Source organism: Bubalus bubalis, chromosome 11, assembly GCF_019923935.1.
Source record: "Bubalus bubalis isolate 160015118507 breed Murrah chromosome 11, NDDB_SH_1, whole genome shotgun sequence".
Classification (NCBI taxonomy): domain Eukaryota; kingdom Metazoa; phylum Chordata; class Mammalia; order Artiodactyla; family Bovidae; genus Bubalus; species Bubalus bubalis.
The window spans coordinates 58379232-58401693 of NC_059167.1; the positions used below are offsets into that span (position 1 = coordinate 58379232).

At 45.2% G+C, this 22462-nt stretch overlaps 1 protein-coding gene and 1 long non-coding RNA gene across 2 annotated transcripts in view; one reads left to right on the plus strand and one right to left on the minus strand.

The window, feature by feature from the left end:
• Positions 1-22462, plus strand: part of NID2 (nidogen 2) — a 91682-nt gene that overhangs the window by 11676 nt on the left and 57544 nt on the right. Inside the window, exons 4-8 of the mRNA XM_006046344.4 lie at positions 5893-6578; positions 17574-17723; positions 18151-18396; positions 19798-19998; positions 21303-21533. Coding sequence (XP_006046406.4) covers positions 5893-6578; positions 17574-17723; positions 18151-18396; positions 19798-19998; positions 21303-21533 — 1514 coding nt within the window. The remainder of the gene's footprint in view (positions 1-5892; positions 6579-17573; positions 17724-18150; positions 18397-19797; positions 19999-21302; positions 21534-22462) is intronic.
• On the minus strand, positions 108-5947 carry LOC123328085. The gene is made up of 3 exons (XR_006542848.2): positions 5832-5947; positions 741-845; positions 108-242 (listed from the first exon to the last, which is right to left on the minus strand). It is a non-coding gene; the product is annotated as an uncharacterized LOC123328085 (long non-coding RNA).

The following is a 22462-nucleotide window of genomic DNA, read 5'->3' on the forward strand; positions in this document are numbered from 1 at the left end:
AGTGGCAAAGCCAAAATTCAAGCACGAGTCTGGAGCTCTGAACTACTATTTTTTTTTTATGCTGAATCCTGGCTTGCTTTCCCATTCTCAGGACTCACATTGGGCATCTTATGGGCTCCACTGAGGCTGCCTTTTAGTCTTGACTCTGGAGAAAACTTAGCTCCTTGCTTTTTCTGCCCTGGCTTCACCACCCTCTTCTCTGGAGCCCATGGATTCTCTGCTTTTCAGACATCATCCAAGCGCTGGAAAGACAAAGATGTCTAAGGCCTAGGCCCTGTATACTAGCAGCCTGCATTCTCCTAGACTAGATGGAGGAACAGTTTGACAGTTCCAGAGCATGGGACTAGGTGCTAACACCTCCTCAGGGTACAGGAGGTAGTGGAGGCCAAAAAGCCTGTGGGAAAAAGCAGTTATGCTTCCCCGCCACAGCCGTAAAGGCCCCTAAGAACTCACATAGGCACACATGGACACACAGACATGTACACGCAGACATGTACACATATACACTGCTTCCATTTACCTTCCTCCATGTGGCTCAATGGTAAAGAATCCACCTGCCAATGCAGGAGATGTGGGTTCAATCTGTGGGTTGAGAAGGTCACCTGGAGGAGGGCATGGCAACCCACTCCAGTGTTCTTGCCTGGAAAATCCCATGGACAGAGGAACTTGGCAGACTACAGCCCATGAGGTCACAAAAATCAAACATGACTTAGTGACCAAACAATAGCAACAATGCCTACCTCATCTTTGTCTTTCATGCTTCCTAGAAACCTCCGAGTTGCTTGATTGAAAGTGGAAGATAGGGGGCCAGAATGACTGGCAGAAGAAGTTTTCTTTAGTAAAATCTGTTTAGTATAAAAACTAAAATAAGGTGCAAGTAATGCTGATAATTGTGAAATAAAAGTAAAAATCACCCATTATCACTGCTTCAAAGTGATAACCATTATTAATAGTCATTTCAGAAGTTTAGGTGTATACAAAACCTTTTTAAAACCAAAATGGTTCTTTTGTTATACATATGGAATCTTCCCATTTACCACTGTCTTATGGACATCTTTCAGTAAGATATCTTTATATTATTATTTGAAGGCTATAAAACATGGCATCATATATGGCCTGTATTATTAAAATAATAAACTGATCGATGAACATTTAAACTATTTCTGGTTTTTCCTTTTTATAATTATTGTTGCAGTAAACAAAATAATATACATTGTTTGGATGCTCATTTGTCTTAAAGATAAATTCTTAAAAGTAGAATTGCTGAGAAAAGGTATATGCAGTTTAACATTTTAGTGCATGTTAACCAAATTACCCTTCAGAAACCCTGCACCAGCTTACAATCTCACCAATAATAGAGAGCTGTGATTGACAATGTTCATTTCCTACAGGCTTCTAATCTTTTTAATATTTGTGAATCTGATAGGTGTAAATGTTCATATTTTCACTCTAATTTTTATGATTACTGGTAAAACTGAGCACCTTTTCAATGGTTAATAGCCATTTCTTTGCTCTTTTCTACTGAGGTATTTACAGAGATCTTTTACAAATAAGCAAAATCTAGTAAAAATATTTTCTCTTAAATGCCATCCATATTTTTATCCACTTGTTCATCTTTAAAGGTAGTTACGATCTAAAAGGTATAACTTTAGGGTTGTCAAAGTCATTGGCCTTTTCCTTTGTGATTTCAGGTCTCGGTATTATTCTTAGGAAGGCCTTTTCTACCTCCAAATGATAGAACAGTTCCCCAACTTAATCCTCTATTTTACTTTTTTCTTTCTTCTTTCCTTTCCTTCTTCCTTCCTTCATTTTTTTCTTTCCTCCCTCCCTCTCTCCTTTCTTTCTTTCCTTCCCATTATTACAAGATATTGAATATAGTTCCCTGTGCTATCCAATAGATTCTTATTGGTTATCTATTTTATGTATAGTAGTGTGTATGTGTTAACCCCAAACACCTTATTTATCCCTCTCCCACTTTCCCCTTTGGTAGCTGTAAGTTTGTGTTCTGTGTCTGTGTCTTTCTGTTTTGGAAGTAAGTTCATTTGTGTCTTTCTCTTCTTTTAGATTCCACATATCAGTAATATCATATGATATTTTTCTTTGTCTGGCTTACTTCATTTAGTGTGATAATCTCTAGGTCCATTCATGTTGCTGCAAATGGTGTTCAGTTCGGTTCAGTTCAGTCGCTCAGTCGTGTCCGATTCTTTGCGACCCCATGAACTGCACCACGCCAGGCCTCCCTGTCTATCTCCCTGTCCATCACTAACTCCCAGAGTCCACCCAAACCCATCTCCATCGAGTCGGTGATGCCATCCAACCATCTCATCCTCTGTTGTCCCCTTCTCCTCCTGCCCTCAATCTTTCCCAGCATCAGGGTCTTTTAAAATGAGTCAGCTCTTTGCATCAGGTGGCCAAAGTATTGGAGTTTCAGCTTCAACATCAGTCCCTCCAATGAACACCCAGGACTGATCTCCTTTAGAATGGACTGGTTGGATCTCCGCAGTCCAAGGGACTCTCAAGAGTCTTTTCCAACACCACAGTTCAAAAGCATCAATTCTTCAGCACTCAGCCTTTTTTATAGTTCAACTCTCACATCCATACATGACCAATGGAAAAAACCATAGCCTTGACTAGACGGACCTTTGTTGGCAAAGTAATGTCTCTGCTTTTTAATATGCTGTCAAGGTTGGTCATAACTTTCCTTCCAAGGAGCAAGCGTCTTTTAATTTTATGGTTGCAATCACCATCTGCATTGATTTTGGAGCCCAGAAAAATATAGTCAGCCACTGTGTCCGCTGTTTCCCCATTTATTTGCCATGAAGTGATGGGACCAGATGCCATGATCTTAGTTTTCTGAATGTTGAGCTTTAAGCCAACTTTTTCAGTCTCCTCTTTCACTTTGATCATTACTTCATTCTTTTTTAATGGCTCAGCAATATTCCATTGTGTATATATATATATATATATATATATATATATATATATACACACACCACATCTTTATCCATTCATCTGTTGATGGACATTTAGGTTGCTTCCATGTCTTGGTTATCGTAAATAGTGCTGTTATGAAAATTGGAGTGCACATATCTTTTCAAAGTATGGTTTTCTCTGCATATATGCCCAGAAGTGGGATTGCTGGGTCATATGACAGTTCTATATTTAGTTTTTTAAGGAACATCCATATAGTTCTCCATAGTGACTGTACTGATTTACGTTCCCACCCACAGTGTAGGAGGGTTACTTTTTCTCCATGCCCTCTCCAGCATTCATTATTTAAAATTTCAAAAATATGCAGAAAAGTGGAGGTAATCTAGATTTACAAGCTGTTGACATTTTGCCATCTTAATAATTTTTTTCTTTTTTATGTAACTAATTTAAAGTAAGTGACACACATCATGCCACTCGCCCCTCAGTGCATCAGTATGCATTTTTAAAAAATAAAATTCTCCTAGTCAATAGAATTATTTTCTTCCTCAAACTTGTCTTATAAGTTTAGAGGTCATAAATTATATAATTCATAGTGTGTTTGTAATAATTCTTCTTCTGCACATTTAAATATGAATGTACACATTTGCATTTTTTGAGATTATTCTTTTCTGTCTCCTAGAAAACAGTTACTAAGCACTTATTATATGCAGGGCCCCATGCTGAACATTTTATTTGATTTTCTAGCTTAATCCTCCTAATACCCCAGGGAGGAAGGCACTGTCCATCTCATTTTGTAGCCTTGTTTTCTTTCTAGGAAATAAATTAACTTCTTTCTATCGCTAAGCTTTCCCAATGACCTTGGATTTTAGGATAAACTCAAACTGGCTACTTTCCTATCATGCACAATGACAAAAGCCAGGGTGGTGATTCATATTTAAGTAGAAGGCTATTTTATTTAGCTTTTATCTGCCATAATTTGTACTTTCCTACTCTTTGAAGCTTTTATAGTTCTCTGCTTCTGACTTCAAGAAGAAATTTCACAGCTGCAACACCTCCGATGTGATAATAAACTCAACATCCTCAGATTTTCTGAGTCCTCTCTTATCTTCTCTAACATTCCTTGCTTTCTTGCCAGAAAGCACCAGCATTTAATTATTAGAACTTACCAAGTTTACAAAACATATTGCACAAAGGATCAAAAGTTTTTCTTTCTATACTCGTTTCCCTAAACTAATCGCGACAGCGGTGGTGGTAACAACATGTGAAGGGCTGGGGACTGGCTGATTCTTGGGATTGTGTTAATAACTATTATTGCTATAGAAATCCACATGAAGGCGAGCAGTACCAGCCCAAATGAGCAAAATTCTCTTGTCCTCATATGAGTCAATGAATTTCCTGTTAATGTTATTAGTCATTAACTGACTTCTCATGGACTGACTGCAGAGAAAATCCCACGACACGAGAGACTGAGAGCCTGGTGTTTGGTCCATATACCAGAGAGTATAGAAATGGGTGTATTCAAGCCAGCCAGACCCTTTCTTTCTTCGGGTTTTCCTTTTTTTTTTTTTAAATTGTGGGGTTATTCTCTTTAGAATGTATCATTGACTAAAATAATGGATCGCTGGGATATTTGGAAGACTGAATGGAGCCTGTGTTCTTTTCTAGTGGAGGTGTACAAGTGAGCTCCCTGGCTCCAAATGTTTCTGGACGCCTCTTACCTGTGACCCGTGGCAGTTAATTAACCTGCTTTCTTATCCCCCACTCCCTGCCCCTTACCTTTGTTCTACATCTGCTCAACATTTTTGATACTTAGGTATTTCTATTTCTTTGAGTTTTTTGACATTGATTTACTAGGGTTTGTGAATTAATTGAATAATCCATGTGACTAAACAGCAAAATGTTTCTGACGTTCTGTAGTGTAAAAGAATTAGGATGTGGACTGACTATGGTGTACTGATTTTCTGACATGATGTGGATATTCAGAGCATAGGCTTTGGTGTTATTGCTGAATTCAAGTCCAAGCTCTGCCAATTATTATTGTGCAACCTTAAGAAGATTAGTTAACCTCTCTAAACCTGTTTTCTCCTCTGAAAAATCAGGCATATCACTGCCCCTACCTTGCAAGTTGTGTTGAAGAATGTTAAGCACTTGGCATGTAACTCTCAAATAAAAAGGACTCATTATTATTTAGGTGTTTGGCAGAAATGTTTAAGCATATGTTTTCTTGAGTTTGTTAAAAGTGTGTGTGTGCTTGCGTTCAGTAGGTAAGTCATGTCCAACACTTTGTGTCCCCATGGACTGTAGCCCACGAGGCTCCTCTGTCCATGGAATTCTCCAGACAAGAATACTGGATTGGGTTGCCCTTTCCTTCTCCAGGGGATCTTCTCAACCTGGGGATTGAACCCATGCCTTCTGCACTGGCAGGAGGCTTCTTTACCACTGAGTCAGCAGGGAGTGTTAGTTGCTCAGTCATGTCCGACTCTTTGCCACCCCATGGATTGTAGCCTGCCAAGCTCCTCTGTCCATGGAGTTCTCCAAGCAAGAATACTGGAGTGGGTAGCCATACCCTTCTCCAAGGGATCTTCTCAACCCAGGAATTGAACCCAGGTTGCCCATGTTGCGAGCAGATCCTTTACCATCTGAGCTAGCAGGAAAGCCCTTATTCCCTAGGTGTTTTCATATAGCCATTTAGATAAAACATGTAGTACAGAATTCTGATTTGAGTGTCCGGCGGTAGGCATATGGCCTTTGAAACCCATTGTTTAATAAGAGATTGTTTGCATCAAAATTCCAATATAATGCTTTTCAGTCATCATGTAAGTCTGGCTTTGTTTGGTTCCCTGCCAGTGAAAACTTAATCTGATCTGAATAGTCTTTCAGTTTTCAGATAAATTGCTCACCTTTGTAAGAAGGTGGTGGGTGGACACGTATGCTACAATATCTTTTTTCCTTTCTGTTTAGACACAGCAACCTGGGCATTCCTGGAGTGTGGGCTTTTCACATAGGCAGCACTTCCCCGTTGGACAACGTCAGGCCAGCGACCATTGGAGGAGACGTTTCCAAAGCCCGTCCTTCAGCTCCTCTGGGACAGTCCTTCAGCCATGCTGTGGCCCTGGAGGATGACTACACTCAGGACACTTTGGATGATTATGATGAGAATGAGGAGGAAATCGAATACCCACCTAGTGAGCCAGCGGAGGCATCAAATGGCCACAGCTCAGTCGATGTTTCTTTAGGGGGTAGGATCTCTGCTCCAGATTCTGACCTGGCCTCCCCTGAGCCACGTTCAGCATCTCAGAGTGGGCCTGAAACAGAATCTTCCCCCTTGGACCCTCACACCAAAGAGAGGAGACTTCAGGGGGAGACCAATGCCCCGGATTTAAAAGGGCGAGTCGAGTCTTCTGAACAGCCAGGGACCAGAGTCCCTGCTCCTCCAGAGACTGAAAGAGATTCACCTGCTCCTCCCGGGGAAGCCCCGCCGCCCTCCCTAGAGGGAGGGGCCGGGCCAGCGGACCAGGATGCTCTTCCAGCCCATCCCGGAGGAGAGGCGGCCCTTCCCAACTACCCTGGGCCCGACCACGCCCCACACCTGGGTCACCGGGGGCAAGTGGTCGGAGTGGAGGACGACATCAGCTCCAACACTGAGGGTAAGTGGATTTGAACCCTGGGTGCTAAGAATTCATTGAAAAAAAAAAAAAAATACTGGTCTTGCAGAGACTCATGAATTTTCTTTCAAGTGAGTAGATGAAGAGTTTAGCAAAAAGAAGCTGGGGATTTATTTTTAAAACCCAAGTATCTTTTCTTTGCCAAAGAAATCTTGGCAGGCAAATTCTGTTTGGAATCTGTTGACCATTAATAATATTTTTTTTTTTAAAAGAGGGGCTTCTTAAAGCACGTGGGGAAAAACTGGGGGTTGCTCGTGCCAGCTACTCTCTCAAGTGGAATGAAGTATTTTAGTCTGAAAGTTCAGCAAAGGTAAAGCGTTTTTGAGGCCTCACACGTATTATGGTGATGGAGGGCTTCGGGCTTTAGTTTCAGGTGGTGAGTTGTGCTGGCTGGGATGAACATTCCAGATTCTTCCTCCATAATGGGATGACCTCAGTGCTCCCCTCAGTTAGGGACATGGTGGTGGAGTGTGTGGGAGAGGGGACCCCTGGGGAGAAAACTTCGAACCACCTGTGTCTTGTCATTTCTGGTTCACAGCTGTGCAGCTGTGCTATTCAGCTCCCTGGAGCCTTGTCCTCATTTCATGACTCACTGACTAGAGCGAGGGGCCAGCAGAGAAATGCCCAGGGGAGGCCTTGGTTTAATTAATATAGACACGGAGCCCATGTTGCCTTCTCTTGAAGGCGAGACTTGTCAGGTCAGCTCTTTCTTCCCAGTCAGAGATGTGAACACCTGAATGGGAAACTGGCCACAGATTTATCCTATTTGTTCCAGGGACTGCTCATCTGACCTCTGACAGGAGGGAAGAGGTCGGAGGTGAAAGCATTCTTTAGAACCTTTGTATTTTTTCTTCACCTTTCCTGTTTCCCATGCTTTTTATGGTAAAACAGGTTGACCTAGCAAAAGGTCTTTCAGGTGGTTCTGCAGTGGCCCCTGACCTGCAAGAATTTGCTTGAAGAAGCACTTCTTTTGGGAGGTGGCGGTTTGAAACTTTCATGACTGAGGTGACGCTGGGTAATGATGACAAGGAGAACATTGGTGTCAGACTTAGGGTTGAATCTTGGCTGTCATGCTGGCTTCATGTAATCCCCAAACCTCTAGTTTCTCCTAAATTTGTTGAGAGAATTGAAAGAGATAATGAAGTTCTTAGGTTAGTGTCTGTACTAGTTAGATCTTAATAAGTGGTGGCTGCTGCTGCTGCTAAGTCACTTCAGTGGTGGCTGCTTTTACTAATTATAGAGGATTTAAAGCAGTGGGAATGGGGGTAGGGTGGTAGAAAAGAGTGGGCTTGTTAAGAACTTGTGCCTTAATTTGTGCCTAAGGACCTCCTTTCTCTTAAGAGAGAGAAGTGAGTTTTATGGGGAGGCTTCAGAACTTTCACACCTTTTTAGTCTAGTCTCCTGAATTTTCAGCATAAATGACATATATCTAAAGAAAATATAAAGCCAAGTATCAAAGACTTGTTTTTTTCTTTTTTAAAAAAATATTTGTTTTTAATTGGAGGATAATTGCTTACAATATTGTGTTGGTTTCTGTTGACCAAAGAGATTTTGAGGTAAAGATATGCTCCAAAGTGGTTTTTTCATTTGTGGGTTGTGACTTCCTGCCCTGAGAAGAGCTTGGAATATTAGAAAGCAGATCCCTGGAGTGATTTGTTAAAGGGTTAAGAAGAATGGGCTGCACGCCCTGTTTTGAGCTGTGAGGGGCTGAGAGAAGCTGGCTTAACTGTAGGAGGCCAAGGGAACTGGCCATAGAGAACAGAGGCAGCAGCCATAACTCCCGTGGGGGCATGAACTATGATATTTACCAGCTGCTAGATAACGCCTACCCCTGACATCTCGGAAATGGCAACATGCGTTTGAAACATCTGGGTAATACAATGAGACATTTAGGGGAAAAAAAATCTATAAGTTTTTGAACTTTGAAAAATCAGCCACCATATTAGCAGAGAGGGAAAGCTTTAAAACTTGAAAGCAGAAATGAAAAATAGTTGAACCTCTGGTTTCATCTCGAGCTTTAGGAAGACTCAGTATCCTCGGGGAATTTGTTCCAGGACCCCCTCTTCCGTGCAGATACCAAAATCTGTGTATGCTCAAGGCCCTCAGTCAGCCCTTCGGATCCCTGGTTCTGCAACCTCAACTCCCTCAGCTGTGAGTTCCCCTAACCGTGAATCTTAAATACAGCACAGGATCCGCAGCTCCTTGAATATGCAGGTGCAGAACTTGTGGATACCAGAGGGTTGACTGTATAGAACCGTGCAATTATTAATTACTTGGTTTTTCTTGGCAGTGAAGTTTGTTTTTCCAAACAAAACATTAGCATCCCACAGGTCTATCAGGCAAAAGTGGACTCCCTCTGGGAAAGTTAGTGGATGGGGTGGCTGAGACTCACGTTGAACACTGCCTGCTAAAACGCCAGCCCTGAGCCACATTGCCAGCTTTTTCTAATGATGGAGTGGAGGAGTGTGAATTTTGGTTTTCAGTGGACTTGAGTTTGATTTCCAGCTCTCTTATGTGGTTTGGGATAAGACATTTGCTCTGCTTGAGTCTCATTTTCTTCAGCTATGAAGCAGAGATAATGTGTGTGTGCTGTGTGTACTACGTTGCTTCAGTTGTGTCTAACTCTTTGCAACCCTGTGGACTGTAGCTCGCTTCTGTGCATGGGATTCTCCAGGCAGGAATACTGGAGTGGGTTGCTGTGCCCTTCTCCAGGGTTTCTTTCCAACTCAGGGGTTGAACCTGGGTCTCATATCTCCTGCATTGGCAGGCAGGTTCTTTACCACTAGTGCCACCTGGGACCTCATCGAAGAGTTGCAAGAATTAAAATTGGGCATGGAACCACCAGGCCCAGTAGATTTTACTTTCGCCTTTAAGTTTCATAGTAGTTAACTTGCTAAACCAAGAAATTAAATAGATTTCCCTTTTCTTTAAAAATTTTTTTCCCTTAGTGACTATTTTTATAGACTTTTTGTTGAGAAATCTAGATTCTTTTTAGGTCATGTCCACACTAGGCAAGAATGTCCCAATTTCACTCTAATTCTAGCCTCAAGCTTATTGTTTTCTTTGTTTTTGTAGACCACAAAACCAGCAGTAAATTGGCTGCACAAACTTTCTCTGTTTCAAGGGTATTGTTTCTCCAAGCAACTCTGGAAACTTGTTGTCAAACCAAAAATTACCTGAGCAGTGGCCTCCTCTGATCAGGGCACTAGTGGAAGTCTTCACTGATATTTGTCGGGTGTCCACGTGGACTCTGAGCGGGAACTTTGCTTGGATGGCACTAGCGCAGTTAATCCTCAGAATTGCCCTGTGCAGTAGATCCTTCCCACAGTGCAGAGGAGGCGGCGGAAGCCTGAAGTACTGAGTGATTTGTCAGGGTAAGAGGCAGGCCAGGACTGCAGCAGAGCCGTGTAAGGTTAGAGCAAGCCCCATGTAGGGCAGATCTACCTGCGGTGCGTCGGGCACATCTTCCTGGAGAAGGAGGACTTGAGCCAGGCCTTGAGGTCAAAGCCTCAGTTTTGAGAGATAGAAAGTAGGGCATATTCTGGACAGAGGAGTGACACGAGTGGAGGTTGTAAGGTGGAAATGGGGGGAGAGAGAGAGAGAGTTGCAGAGGGTAGGTGTAAGAGGCAGCTGCCAGCAAGGCTCTCACTGCCTGGAGCCTGCCAGTGTTGTGGGCAGCAGGGACGAGCTTGATTCACAGGGACCATAGAGGTTCTTAAGATTCTGAAACCTACCTGCCCAGGTGGTGCAATGAGGAGCTTTATTTGACCTCAGCTGCATGATGAATTGGAAAGGGGACACCTGGCTTTCAGCACCCTCAGGCGTTCTCACTCTGTCCTGCGATGCTGTTGATTGTACTTGGATGGCAGTCATGCAGGGAAGGCCCAGGATGTGAATAGGATTTCCCTGTGGCTTCTGGCCTTGGGAAAGGCCTTAGGGATGTGTCTCAAGTAGCTTCTACCCTGGGATGAACTCAAACAGGCTCTGCTGCCCAACCCAGCCTTCCAGACACATAAGTCCCTCTCCAGGGGTGGGGGGCACCCCCAGGTTGCTGAGGGAATGTGAACAAGAGGGTCACCCATACCGCTGAAGACACCTTAAGGGAGAGCCTTCTAGGGTCAGATGTAACCCTCCCCCCAACAAAAAACAGGGTCCTAATACCTGTTTGCCCAGCCAGCTTCACTATGTACCACACGTATACACCAAAAACAAATGAACACTGGAGGGAAAAGCCTGCCACTGGTTTTCATTATAAAGCTGGGTGTGGTTTTTCTTAATTCGTCTATCATGCTGTGAGGTGGGAAACTTAGAAAAAAGTCTGTCCTGCAGTGGAAAATGTAGGTTCTTTATCTTGAGGTAGCAGGAAGAGCTGTTAAAGTAAAGGTCAGCCCAGTTGCCAGAGGCAGGGCCAGCTCAGGAAAGCCCTCGGTCCCCATTTAAAATGCACGGTGAATCTGGTCTGCACCCTGGAACCTGCCAGTCTTCCACGTGGCTGGGCCAGGGCTGAAGATGAGTGTTTAAGGGTTTTTGGAGAAATGAAGACTGAAGGATGGATCAGAATAAGTGCAGAGGAGGAGTTTTCCATTTGTGTGAAAATCTCCCAGTTAGGACAAGTCTCAAGTGCCCTGGCAGCGCCTCTCCGTCTTCTTCCTGATATAGCCCCGTGACTCCACCCTCATTTTTTCTTTCCGTTAAGGATAGGAAAAGAGTGAAAAAACATTCAACGAAAAAAAGAGAAATGACGTTTTTTAAATCCTCATAGGGAGATTCTTTTAGCAACTAATTTCATTTAACAAAACTGCTGCAAACTGAGCCTATTCACACCTGGCTGCCCTCCACCCTCCTGTGAGGTCCAAGTTGCCAGCAGACTTGTCCCTCCCTTGTGACAGGAGCCGCCAGGCAGAATGTGGGTCCCCAGAGGGTCTGGAGTGAAGCCTGCCCAGTGGGTAAAATTTGGGAGAGAGGAATCTGTGGGATGAAAACTAAATTTCTTGAAGTGTGGCTCTAGTCCACTTGTGGTTCTTTCTTTCATGGCCCTGGTTTAAAATGCTGATTCCACACCCCTCCTCCACCTTCTGACCCAGAATCTGCCTGTTTAAGCCAGGTCCCCTAGTGATTCTGAAGCCCACTTCAATTGAGTATTGCTGATATGAGGGAAGGAGTGTTGGATTTAGAGCCAGAAGATCATATAATCTTTGTGGAACAGGAAGAAGTGTATGAAAACACATTTACAGCTGTGAGATAAAGAGGCATAAAATGACCACTGAGAAAGAAAAGGTACTCACTGCACATCTCATCCAGCTGGGATTCAGACACTGAGTGTCCGCCTCCATGGGGTTCAGCATCCTTGAATCTACCTGCAGTTCCCACAGAAGTTTGAGAAGTCACATTGGCCAGAAGTCTGGCTTTTCTTGCCCGGATAAAGACCTGGGTCCTGGGTGCCTGGTTTCCTCCATTAAGGATCTTCACATGCCACGCTTGGGGACTTAGCCTAAGTGGGCCATCCAGCGCAGCGTCCTGCTTCTCAGTCAGGGCAGGAGTGAATGCTAAAGCATTCCCTGAAACCCACCCACCCCAGGAGCTGCTAATTAATTGGTCAGATGAAATTCATTCACTACGTGAAACAGCATTCTCCAACTCAGAAAGGGAAGGTTTGCAAATATGCTGACCATTGTCATCCATGGGCAGAAGAGACCCCAGGTGTGGCTAAGGTGCAGACTCTTGGGATCTGCCCTCTGAGTCTGAATTGGTAGGTCAAAGGTATGCCCTAGGAATTTGCATTTTTAGTTGGGATCCCAGGTGATTCTGATGCAGCAGTTCCCAGAATTCATAGGAAGGAACGCAGCATTCCCTCTGCCTGGCACCATGCTGAAGGTGTAAGTCCCTTCAGAGCCTGAGTGGAGCTTCCCAGGTGCCTCAGAGGTGCTGCCAGAACTGACCTCCCACAGACCTCCTCCAGTAAGCGGCAGCTCCAGCCTTCCAGTTCCCACACCAGGAAATGAACATCCCTGTGGAGCCCTCTCTTTCTCCTCCCCACCCACCTCCCCTCTCTCTACTTTACCCCCCACTCCTCCTCCTCTTCTCTCCCTCTATCCAGCCCATCAGCCCACCCTGGCAGCTCTACCTCACAGCACTCCAGATCTGGTCTCTTCTCCAGCCCCTCCATCAGCACTTCCGACAACCAAGCCACCACTCCCTTCCCACACAGCATCACCCTTCTGCTCCAAACCCTCCAGCAGCTTCCCACCTCGCTCAGACTAAAACCCAGATCCTCCCCTTGACCTCCCAGGCCTGACAGGAGAGAAGTGACCAGGGCTACTTCTCCGGCCTTCTCCCCTCTCCCTGCCCCTTTTTCTCCCATGCGCCTGCCTGCCTGCCTGACAGGGCGTGCCTGCCCTCACTCATCCTCCCCTCCTCCAGGCCTCTGCCCAAAGTCACCTTCACCCTCCCGTCCCTCCCTGACTTAAGTTTCTGCATAGCTCTGGATATTATCCCCGATGCCAAATAATTTACCTGTCTGTTGACTGTTGTCTAGGGAGGGGGATATAAGCTTCAGGACAGGAAATAATTTTTTTTAATTAAATTTATTTCTGGCCACCCTGGGTGTTGGTTGCTGCGCGAGGGCTTTCTTTAGTTGCAGCAAGGGGGAACTAGTCTTGGTTGCAGTGCGCAGGGTTCTCATTGCTAGTGTCTTCTCTTGCTGCAGAGCACAGGCTCTCTAGAGCACAAAGGCTTCAGTAGCTGTGGCTCACGGGCTTAGCTGTTCCGAGGCATGTGGACTCTTCCCGGGCCAGGTATCGAACCCATGTCCCCTGCAAGGCAGGCAGATTCCCATCTACTGCGCCACCAGGGAAGTCCAGGACAGGAATTTTTGTTTCTCTTATTCCCTGCTGTGTCCTCAGTTCCTACTCCAGGGCCAGGCGCATAGGGAGTTCTTGGTAAATACTTGTTTGAATTACTGAAGAAAATTGTAGCGTTTGCCTTTCACCTAAGTTGGCACTGTCAGTATTACGTGTGCTCATCTGCACATGGAGGCAGGTGCAGAAAAGGAACCGGATGTTCCTCTGACCAGGAGCATACCCATGTTCCCCCAGTGTGCTGGAAAGCACAGCTTGTATTCCTGGCTCAGCAAGTCCCATCCTGAGCATGCAGCTCCCCTCCCCCCTACATACACAGTTTTAAAAGATCCCCAAACCAGCCTACCAGTAGCTAACCCATTATAATTATAGTTTCAGTCATGTAATAGACTTTCATGGGAGCCTAACTTATTTTTTGTTAGAAACATGCAGATGGTGTGCCCATAAACTTTTAAACTTTGGCACAGTTGCATTTGTATGTTGCTGGCTATACTGCCAAGCCTCTCTTTTTACCCATAGCATAGCCATGCCTCCGCCTACTAGTTTAGTTCAATTAACCCAACTCTACACATCTGTAGGACTTCCCTAGTGGCTCAGATGGTGAATCTGCCTGCAATCCAGGAGACATGGGTTCAACCCCTGGGTAAGGAAGATCCCCTGGAGAAGTAAATGGCAACCCACTCCAGTATTCTTGCCTGGAGAATTTCATAGACAGAGGAGCCTGGCAGGCTCAAAGAGGGGTCGCAAAGAGTTGGACATGACTGAGCAACTGAACTGAATACAAACCCATCATTTATTAATTTGAGGGCAGAACAGTGTTTTTTAAAATTGTAATACAAACACTTTACAACATTAATTTCTGCTGTACAATGAAGTGAAACAGCTATATGTGTGTGTATATACATATATCAGTTCAGTTGCTCAGTCGTGTCTGACTCTTTGTGACCCCATGAATCGCAGCACACCAGGCCTCCCTGTCCATCACCAACTCCTGGAGTTCACTCAGACTCAAGTCCATCGAGTCAGTGATGCCATCTGGCCATCTCATCCTCTGTTGACCCCTTCTCCTCCTGCCCCCAATCCCTCCCAGCATCAGAGTCTTTTCCAATGAATCAACTCTTCGCATGAGGTGGCCAAAGTACTGGAGTTTCAGCTTTAGCATCATTCCTTCCAAAGAAATCCCAGGGCTGATCTCCTTCAGAATGGACTGGTTGGATCTCCTTGCAGTCCAAGGGACTCTCAAGAGTCTTCTCCAACACCACACTTCAAAAGCATTATATATATACATACATATATATACACACACATGCACATATATCTGCTCCCTCTTTGGGCCTCCCTCCACCCGCATCCCACCCCTCTAGGTCATCACAGAGCACCGAGCCGAGCTCCTTGTGCTTTACAGCAGGTTCCTGCTAGCTATCTGTTTTACGCATGGTAATATATATATGTCAATCCCAATCTCCCAATTCATCCCGCCTACCCTTCCCCCTGTGTCCACATACCTCTTCTCTCATCTGCGTCTCTATTCCTGCCCTGGAAATAGGTTCATCTATACCAATTTTTTTACCTGAATTTCCTGAAGATGACTACCCTTTAGTCCTGCATCAGGTCACCTTCACCTTTGCATCCAGAAGTACGCTTAGAAATGGTGTGATTTCTGGTGACGAGGGGTATGTGTGTGTGTATGGGGTTCATCTTGATTTTGGAGAGGAAGAAACAGACTCTGCATCTCTGGTTTCCGTGGAGCCATCTGAGCCAGGCTGCTGTTGAGTGTCAGATGTGGGGTGCTTTGCCACCCAGTTCCCTTATGCTCCGGGAGAGGAGGGTCCTGATGGCAGCTGAGGCCGTGAACACACTCACACGTGTGCCAGTTCCTCCAGGGGCCACTTCTTAACACTTCGTCATGACTTTCTGAGCTGGAGAAATCTGAGATTTTGATAAGTTATATTCATTTATTTTTACTCAAACTGGGATTTCCTGCCCTCTTTCTTATTAAATCAATGGTAAATAACGATGCACAGTTTTTCCCTCATAGCCACTTTTTACAATCTTTTTTATTATCTGTTTTGTTTTTCTGCGTTGAGTTTTGTGTCACTTTCCTGTTCTTATTTTTTCCCAAATGTTCAGAGTGATGCCTAGTTTTCTATTTTTAACGAACTGGAATTTCTCAGCCATGTGCTCAAGGCCCAGTACCAAATCTTGATTCACCAACTTTATTTTCTGTTCCCAGTCAGATATTCCACTTGAGTCAAGATCATCTGTCCTGCCAACCCTCAGCTCGCTGCTTTCTCAGGAACCTGTAAACAGCAGTCAGATACTGTCCAGAAGTGGCTGCTGCTACTCAGTTCTCTTACCTGTGCCTTTCTGCCAGGGAGATAGCCCTCTGGGGGATCTCTGCTGTCCTCTCCCGTTCCATCTGATACATGAAGTATGACTCAAACTCTACTGGTCGAGGCCTGTGTTGATTAACGCTAGTTACCTGACCAGCTCCTTTGCCTGGCTCTCAGGATAGACCTCCTTGGGCCCCACCAGTGGGTGGTCAGGTGCAGCTGTTAAGAATCTGGAGCAAATGTCTCTGGGTTCAAATCCCACATTGGCTACCTCTGTGACTTTAGGAGAGTCAGTTTGATCTGAGCCAAAACTTGTTTATCTGCATATAGGAATTTGAAAAAAGTCCCTGCTTTTGTGCACACTGAAAAAGTTAAGTTAAAGTTCCTAGCATTTAAAGTACTTGGCATTTATTAGGCACTGTTTCAATGTTCAGTTTGTTATATTCTCACTTGCTGGTACAAGTCTTTATGCTGGCCCCACTGTTAACTTCTATGGTGGTACACCTCCTCGCCCCCACCACCACCCCCCAATTTTGTCTTCTGTTCTCTTCTGGAATACTGGGTAAGTATTGGTTTTCCCATTTCTTCCTCCCCTTCCCATTTCCTCCTTTTCAGACCTAGTCCTGGAACGCAGCTGCCACTCAGTTTTTCCAAAGAGCAGGTTATCCGTGTTCCTCACAGCAGCTCCGGAGTCTAGCCCTGGATTCTGTGCCTTCTTTCTTCCTCAGTCCGCTCGGGGAGTCTCCACCCAACTCCTGCTCCAGGGGATCCCGCGGCAGAGGTGTGCACGGCCGCTCTGCCTCCTGGTGGCCGTGCTCGGCACTGGCATCGTCCCCAGTGTCCCTGGAAAGCCTTCTCTTGTCTGTCAGCACCCCTGGCCACACCCCACCTCCTTGGCCATTCGCTGTAGTGACAATGGAATCTGCTCCAGTTCCTTTCTTTCTTGGCAGCACAAATGGTCCTCTTTCTTTTTCTAATGGGCAGAATAAGCAGGAGATGGAAGGGTTAGCTACTGGAGCATTGAACTTACCTGGGGCCACGTGGCTTCCTAGAGAGGGGTGCCTGTGCCCAGGCTCTCCACTACTGCCCAGACATCCCGCTTGGGTCACACCCACCGCAAGAAACCCTGCAAATCCCCAGAAATTTTCACGCCTGGGTTCCCTGCTCCTTCTCCTCCATCACAACCTGCCTCCCCATACACATTCTTTAGAGGGTGTATGTGTATGTGTTCTTTCTTTAACACCCTTCTTCTCTTTCAGAAAAACATTTTTTTTTTCTGGGTAGTAAGACAAGCTATAGGTTATTTTCTCTCAAGTTCAGGGTTACCAAAAAGAAGAGAAGAATGGTTAAACATAAGACCGCATTTGTTAGTTTTTCTCTTTGGTCATCCTCTCAGAAACTCACTGCTAGTAGTTTGAACCGTATAAAATTGCTGATCTTTGGCCATTTTTTGACCCAGAAAATGGCCATTTTGTACAGTTCAGCCTAAGACCTACTCCCTGGCTGGCTTTCCTGTCCCCACACAGAGGGTCTCAGCCTCATCCTTGCTCACCAGCTCTGCAGGGAGACCAGATGCGAGCACTCAGCAGTGCTTCTTGCCAGAAGACCAAGCAAGTTTATTCTCCCTGCGTTGAATGTCATCCCTGTCTCTGAAACATCAAAACTGCATTTGTTTATTACACTCTAAATGGATTTTATGGAGCAGATGCTGTGTCCATGATGAAGCTTGGCAGCCACGACACCAGAATCACTTAGTCCTTTTCATGCAAGTTTGTTTTATTTTCCAGTCTTCACATACAATGCTGCCAACAAGGAGACCTGTGAACACAACCACGAGCGCTGTTCCCGGCACGCCTTCTGCACTGACTATGCCACGGGTTTCTGCTGCCACTGCCAGTCCAGGTTTTACGGGAACGGGAAGCAGTGTCTACCGGAAGGTGAGGGGTGATGGCTTGATTGGGGCAGGGGGCTGTGCTGGGTCTCTTCCTGCCACTTGCTGTTTCTAGCGGCCACCATGAGTTCTGCTTGTGGACTTTGTGTCACTACTGTTTGAATCAAAGTGCTAGCAACTTGCAGGTGCTCCATAAATGTCTGAGAAATGAACACATTTGAGCTGATTTCCCAATTTGAGGATTAACCAGAAATGTTTCCTCCCATTTTGCTAGTGCGTTAGAGTCAAAGTGGATGGGAGAGAGGGAGGAGGGGAGGAGAGAGATGGAAGGCAGGTCTGTCTGGTACCTAGATGGCCAGTGGGATGTTAAGGAGTTGGGAAAAGGGCTGAAGATGGAGACTGGGGAGTTGGTGGGTGGCTTTATCTGTGCGCCTGGATGATGGTCAAGGTTGACAGGGTTTTCTATCTCTTAGGGGCACCTCATCGAGTCAATGGGAAGGTGAGTGGGCACCTCCTCGTGGGCCATACACCCGTGCACTTCACCGACGTGGATCTGCACGCTTATGTGGTGGGCAACGATGGCAGAGCCTACACGGCCATCAGCCACATCCCTCAGCCCGCTGCCCAGGCCCTTCTCCCACTCACGCCGATCGGAGGTCTATTTGGCTGGCTCTTTGCTTTAGAAAAACCAGGCTGGGAGAACGGCTTCAGCCTCACAGGTGAGCAAGGCCGCGGTCACCACTGCTTTGGTGGCTTGGGTTTCCACTCAGTGGAAGAGGATTCACTTGCTCCAGAGCCACATGGGTGGGCTTGTACTGTCCAAGGTAGTGGGGGATGGTTTGGCCTTGCAGGACTGTTTTTAAGACCCCGTGATTCCTTCTAAATGCTTTCCAGGTTGTTCTGAGAAGTAGGATGATTCCATTTGGATCATTCATGGTCTTTTACCCCATTTGTTGAAGCCTTTGTGTCACACCCCATGTAACTGAGTTGTCATGCACGTATCTGTCAAATAGGGATGCACGTGAAAATTCTAGGGCACCTGGAGGTGATTTCCCTTCATGGAGAGTGGTGCCTTTCCTCCTTGTCCCTTGATGACCCATACCTATAATGGTATAGACAGCACTCCTTAGACTTTAACCCACATGCACATCCCCTGGGGCCTCAGGAAAGGGTAGGTTCTGATTAAGTGGGGGGAGGAGAAAGGTGCAGGGAAGGGGGGGCCAGGGGTATCTGGGATCCTCTTTTCCTAGCGAGCTTCCAGGAGATGATAATTCTGGTCTGAGTCCCACCCTTTAATAGCAAGGGTGTAGGGAATACATCCTGGCTTCTCACCTCAGTACACCTTGTTCCTCAGTGGATTTATCTTTATTGCACATAAAGTGTGAGAGAGAAGTTCTTTGCTCACCTCCAGCTATAGAGCTCAGTAGCTGTTTGTAGGGTCTTGCTTTTAATCAAGGTTTGATAAAACCTTGAGTCAAAAGTAGATAAATAAAATACAGTATACCTAGTTACATTTGAATTTCAAATAAACAATGATTAATTTGAATAATTTCTGTAAGTATGCCCCAAATATTGTATGGGACATAACTTATACTAAAAATCTGTTTTTTATTCATCTGAAATTCAAATATAAATGGGTGTCCTGGGGAGTTTTGTTTGGTTTTGCTAAGTCTGGCAGCCTTTGAAAGAGAAAGATCAAGGATGTTCACGCTGCTGCTGCTGCTAAGTCGCTTCAGTCATATCCGACTCTGTGCGACCCCATAGACTGTAGCCCACTAGGCTCCGCTGTCCCTGGGATTCTCCAGGCAAGAACACTGGAGTGGGTTGCCATTGCCTTCTCCATCAGGATGTTCATAGGGGTTTATTTTTCACAGAAAACAAGTTCCTACAAAGAGAAGCAGTGTGAAATGGGATAGGATGGAACCACACTCTTGAACAGAAAGTTTGGGGAACTCATGAAATCAACAGCTGATAGTACTTTATCCTGGTTATCAGATCTCCTTAGGTACTGCCTCCAACAGCAGCAGAAATTGGGAAGTGGAAGTATGCACTGGTGATTATTGCTGAAAGATGCAACGCTTCTTTTCATTCCTGTGCTGAATTTTTATTTTTCTCTCCAGGTGCTACCTTTATCCATGACGTGGAAGTTACTTTCTACCCAGGAGAGGAGAGGGTTCGAATCACTCAAACTGCTGAGGGGCTGGACCCAGAGAACTACTTGAGCATTAAGACCAACATTCAAGGCCAGGTGCCTTACCTCCCGGCAAACTTCTCCGCCCACGTGGCTCCCTACAAGGAACTCTACCACTACGCAGACTCAGGTGCATGCCGCCAGCTCTCACATCTGTTAAATGGGGATGGTACACATCTCACAAGATAGTTATGAAGCTGATGTGAGTGACTGCATGGAAGGTCCTTAGAACAGTGCATGGCCCATGAAATGAGTTCAATATTGGTTTGATTATTCTTGCTATTTTGTTAGTCTGAGAAAAGTGCTGGCTGTTGTACACAAGAATATCAACATCCCTACCCAGTACTTGCAAATAATAATAACATAATCAGTTACAACCTTGTCTGTGGAGTGGGAAGGGATGGTATAATTATGTACGGTTTTTAACTCTCGTCCCCTCTGGACCATGGAAAAGTACTAATTATTGAAATTTATACTTGTTCTGTAACTTTGTTTGGAGCTGCAGCGTTGTAAAACTACTGTTAAATTTGGAGTCAGAAGATAGGAATTTTTGTCATAATGTGTCTAAAGAATGTGGGGAAGAAGGTCACTTACACCAGAGAGCCTGTTTGCTCATCTCTAGAATAATAACCCGCTTTCTGTCTGTCTCACTTGGGTGACGTGTTAAGTGTGATGTGTTCTGTGAAACACCATCTGCTTTCAAGATCCTGCCCCTATCTCAGCTCCTGTCCTGCAGCACAAGGGTTTTGATTGTGCCTTTGCTTCTTCTATGATGAAATCAGGCAAGAGGCATAGGGAAGAGAATGGGCAGCAGAGACCTGGCCTGGGCACAGGGTGACTGATGGCCAGAAACCTGTCAGGCCTCCCTACTCTGCACTCAGATGGAAATAAAAGACGTCCTCCCCCACTTCCTTTCCCCAGAAGCCTTCAGACTTAAGTGCAAGGTGTAGGAAAGCTTCTTTTCTGTGCACTGATGGATGGATTGGCTGAAAACTTGGGAAGTAGAGTCAGGTCAGCTTGAATTCCAGTTACCACTCTGTGTTACCAGCCTTGTGTCTTAGACTGCTTCTTAACTACTCCTTAAGCTCTGTAAGGCTCTCCATACAAGGTGACAGGGTCCACCTTACTGGCTGCTGTGAGGAGTAAATGAGGCAGTGCATATAGAGTGCTGGGCATGGCTGGCAGATAACATAGTGTATGCTTTGTGAATACTGACAGCAGGGTTTATATCTCCTGCCCTCAGCACTTTGGTTTTACTTTTACACCCGTTCTTGGGGTTGCCTCGCAGCTTCCCGTTTAAACTCAGGAACTTCTGAGGGGGACATACTCCAGCAGCTACATAAAAACTGTGCCGAGAAACTCAACCCACATAAAAAAACCTCTGTTTTTAATATTTGCAAATTTTCTTGTTTGACTGAATGATGTCTGTTGCAGCTGTGACCTCCACAAGTTCCAGAACCTACTCTCTCATGTCTGGTGCCATCAACCAAACACGGTCCTACCGCATCCACCAGAACATCACTTACCAGGTGTGCAGGCATGCCCCCAGACACTGGGCCGTCCCCGTCACCCAGCAGCTGAATGTTGACCGGGTCTTTGCCTTGTACTCGGATGAAGAAAAAGTGCTCAGATTCGCCGTGACCAATCAAATTGGCCCTGTTGAAGGTATGGTTTCCCTTTTCTGTTCTTACTGGGCAAAAATTACATTGAAGCTTCTCTCTTCATTCCTTTTTAGTGCCTCAGAACGATTTACGTGGGTCACTAAGGGTAACTGAGTGCCAGGTCTGTTAGGTGCTGGGTGTAAGGGTGAAAAAAGCAGGATCCTGTCCTTGAGGTGGAGACACAGGTAGAAATGGAGCTTTTAGATAGTGTCCCTGCCAAGATCGGGGATAGAGCATTATACATGAGGCTGGTTTGTTGCAACACCCAATTGTGTGCACCCATCTGTGTTGGGGACACACCTGTGATCAAGGCGTGGCCAAGTTAGGAGGGAGAATGATGCTGACAAATATTTGTTATGATAGTGATAAGCACAGGGTGCTGTGAGCCTAGTTGGGAATTTCGGGGAAGATGTCCCCAGAGAAGTGACATTTAAGCTAGTTAAAGGGTGATAAGGATTTCACCAAATCAAGTTGGGACAAAGACCCAGTGCCTGAACTGGATGCAGATAAGTAGTCAGTGGGGGCTGGTCATTGCAATTATGGTCCTTGAGATAATGGTTGTTAGGATGATGATAAAGATAATGGTGTTTACTAGTACAGGAAGGATATAAACTAACATTTTCAGAGAATGGGCTTGATAGCTTATTTAGCTGACATTACTATAGAATATAGTGTAATATGGTAACACGAAGAATTCTGGACTCTTAAGGGCAGATTCAATTTCTATGATTCTAGACATATGAGGGTTTAAACTTCTGTTACTTACTCTAGCAAAGTAACTTTTATCAGACTTTTGTTTTTTTAAGGAATCTTTTTGTCTTTATTTTAAAATTTATTTTTGGCTGCACTGGGTCTCTGTTGCTGTGGGCAGGCTTTCTCTAGTTGCGGTGCATGAGCTTCTCATTTGGTGGCTTCTCTTGTTGAGAGGCATGG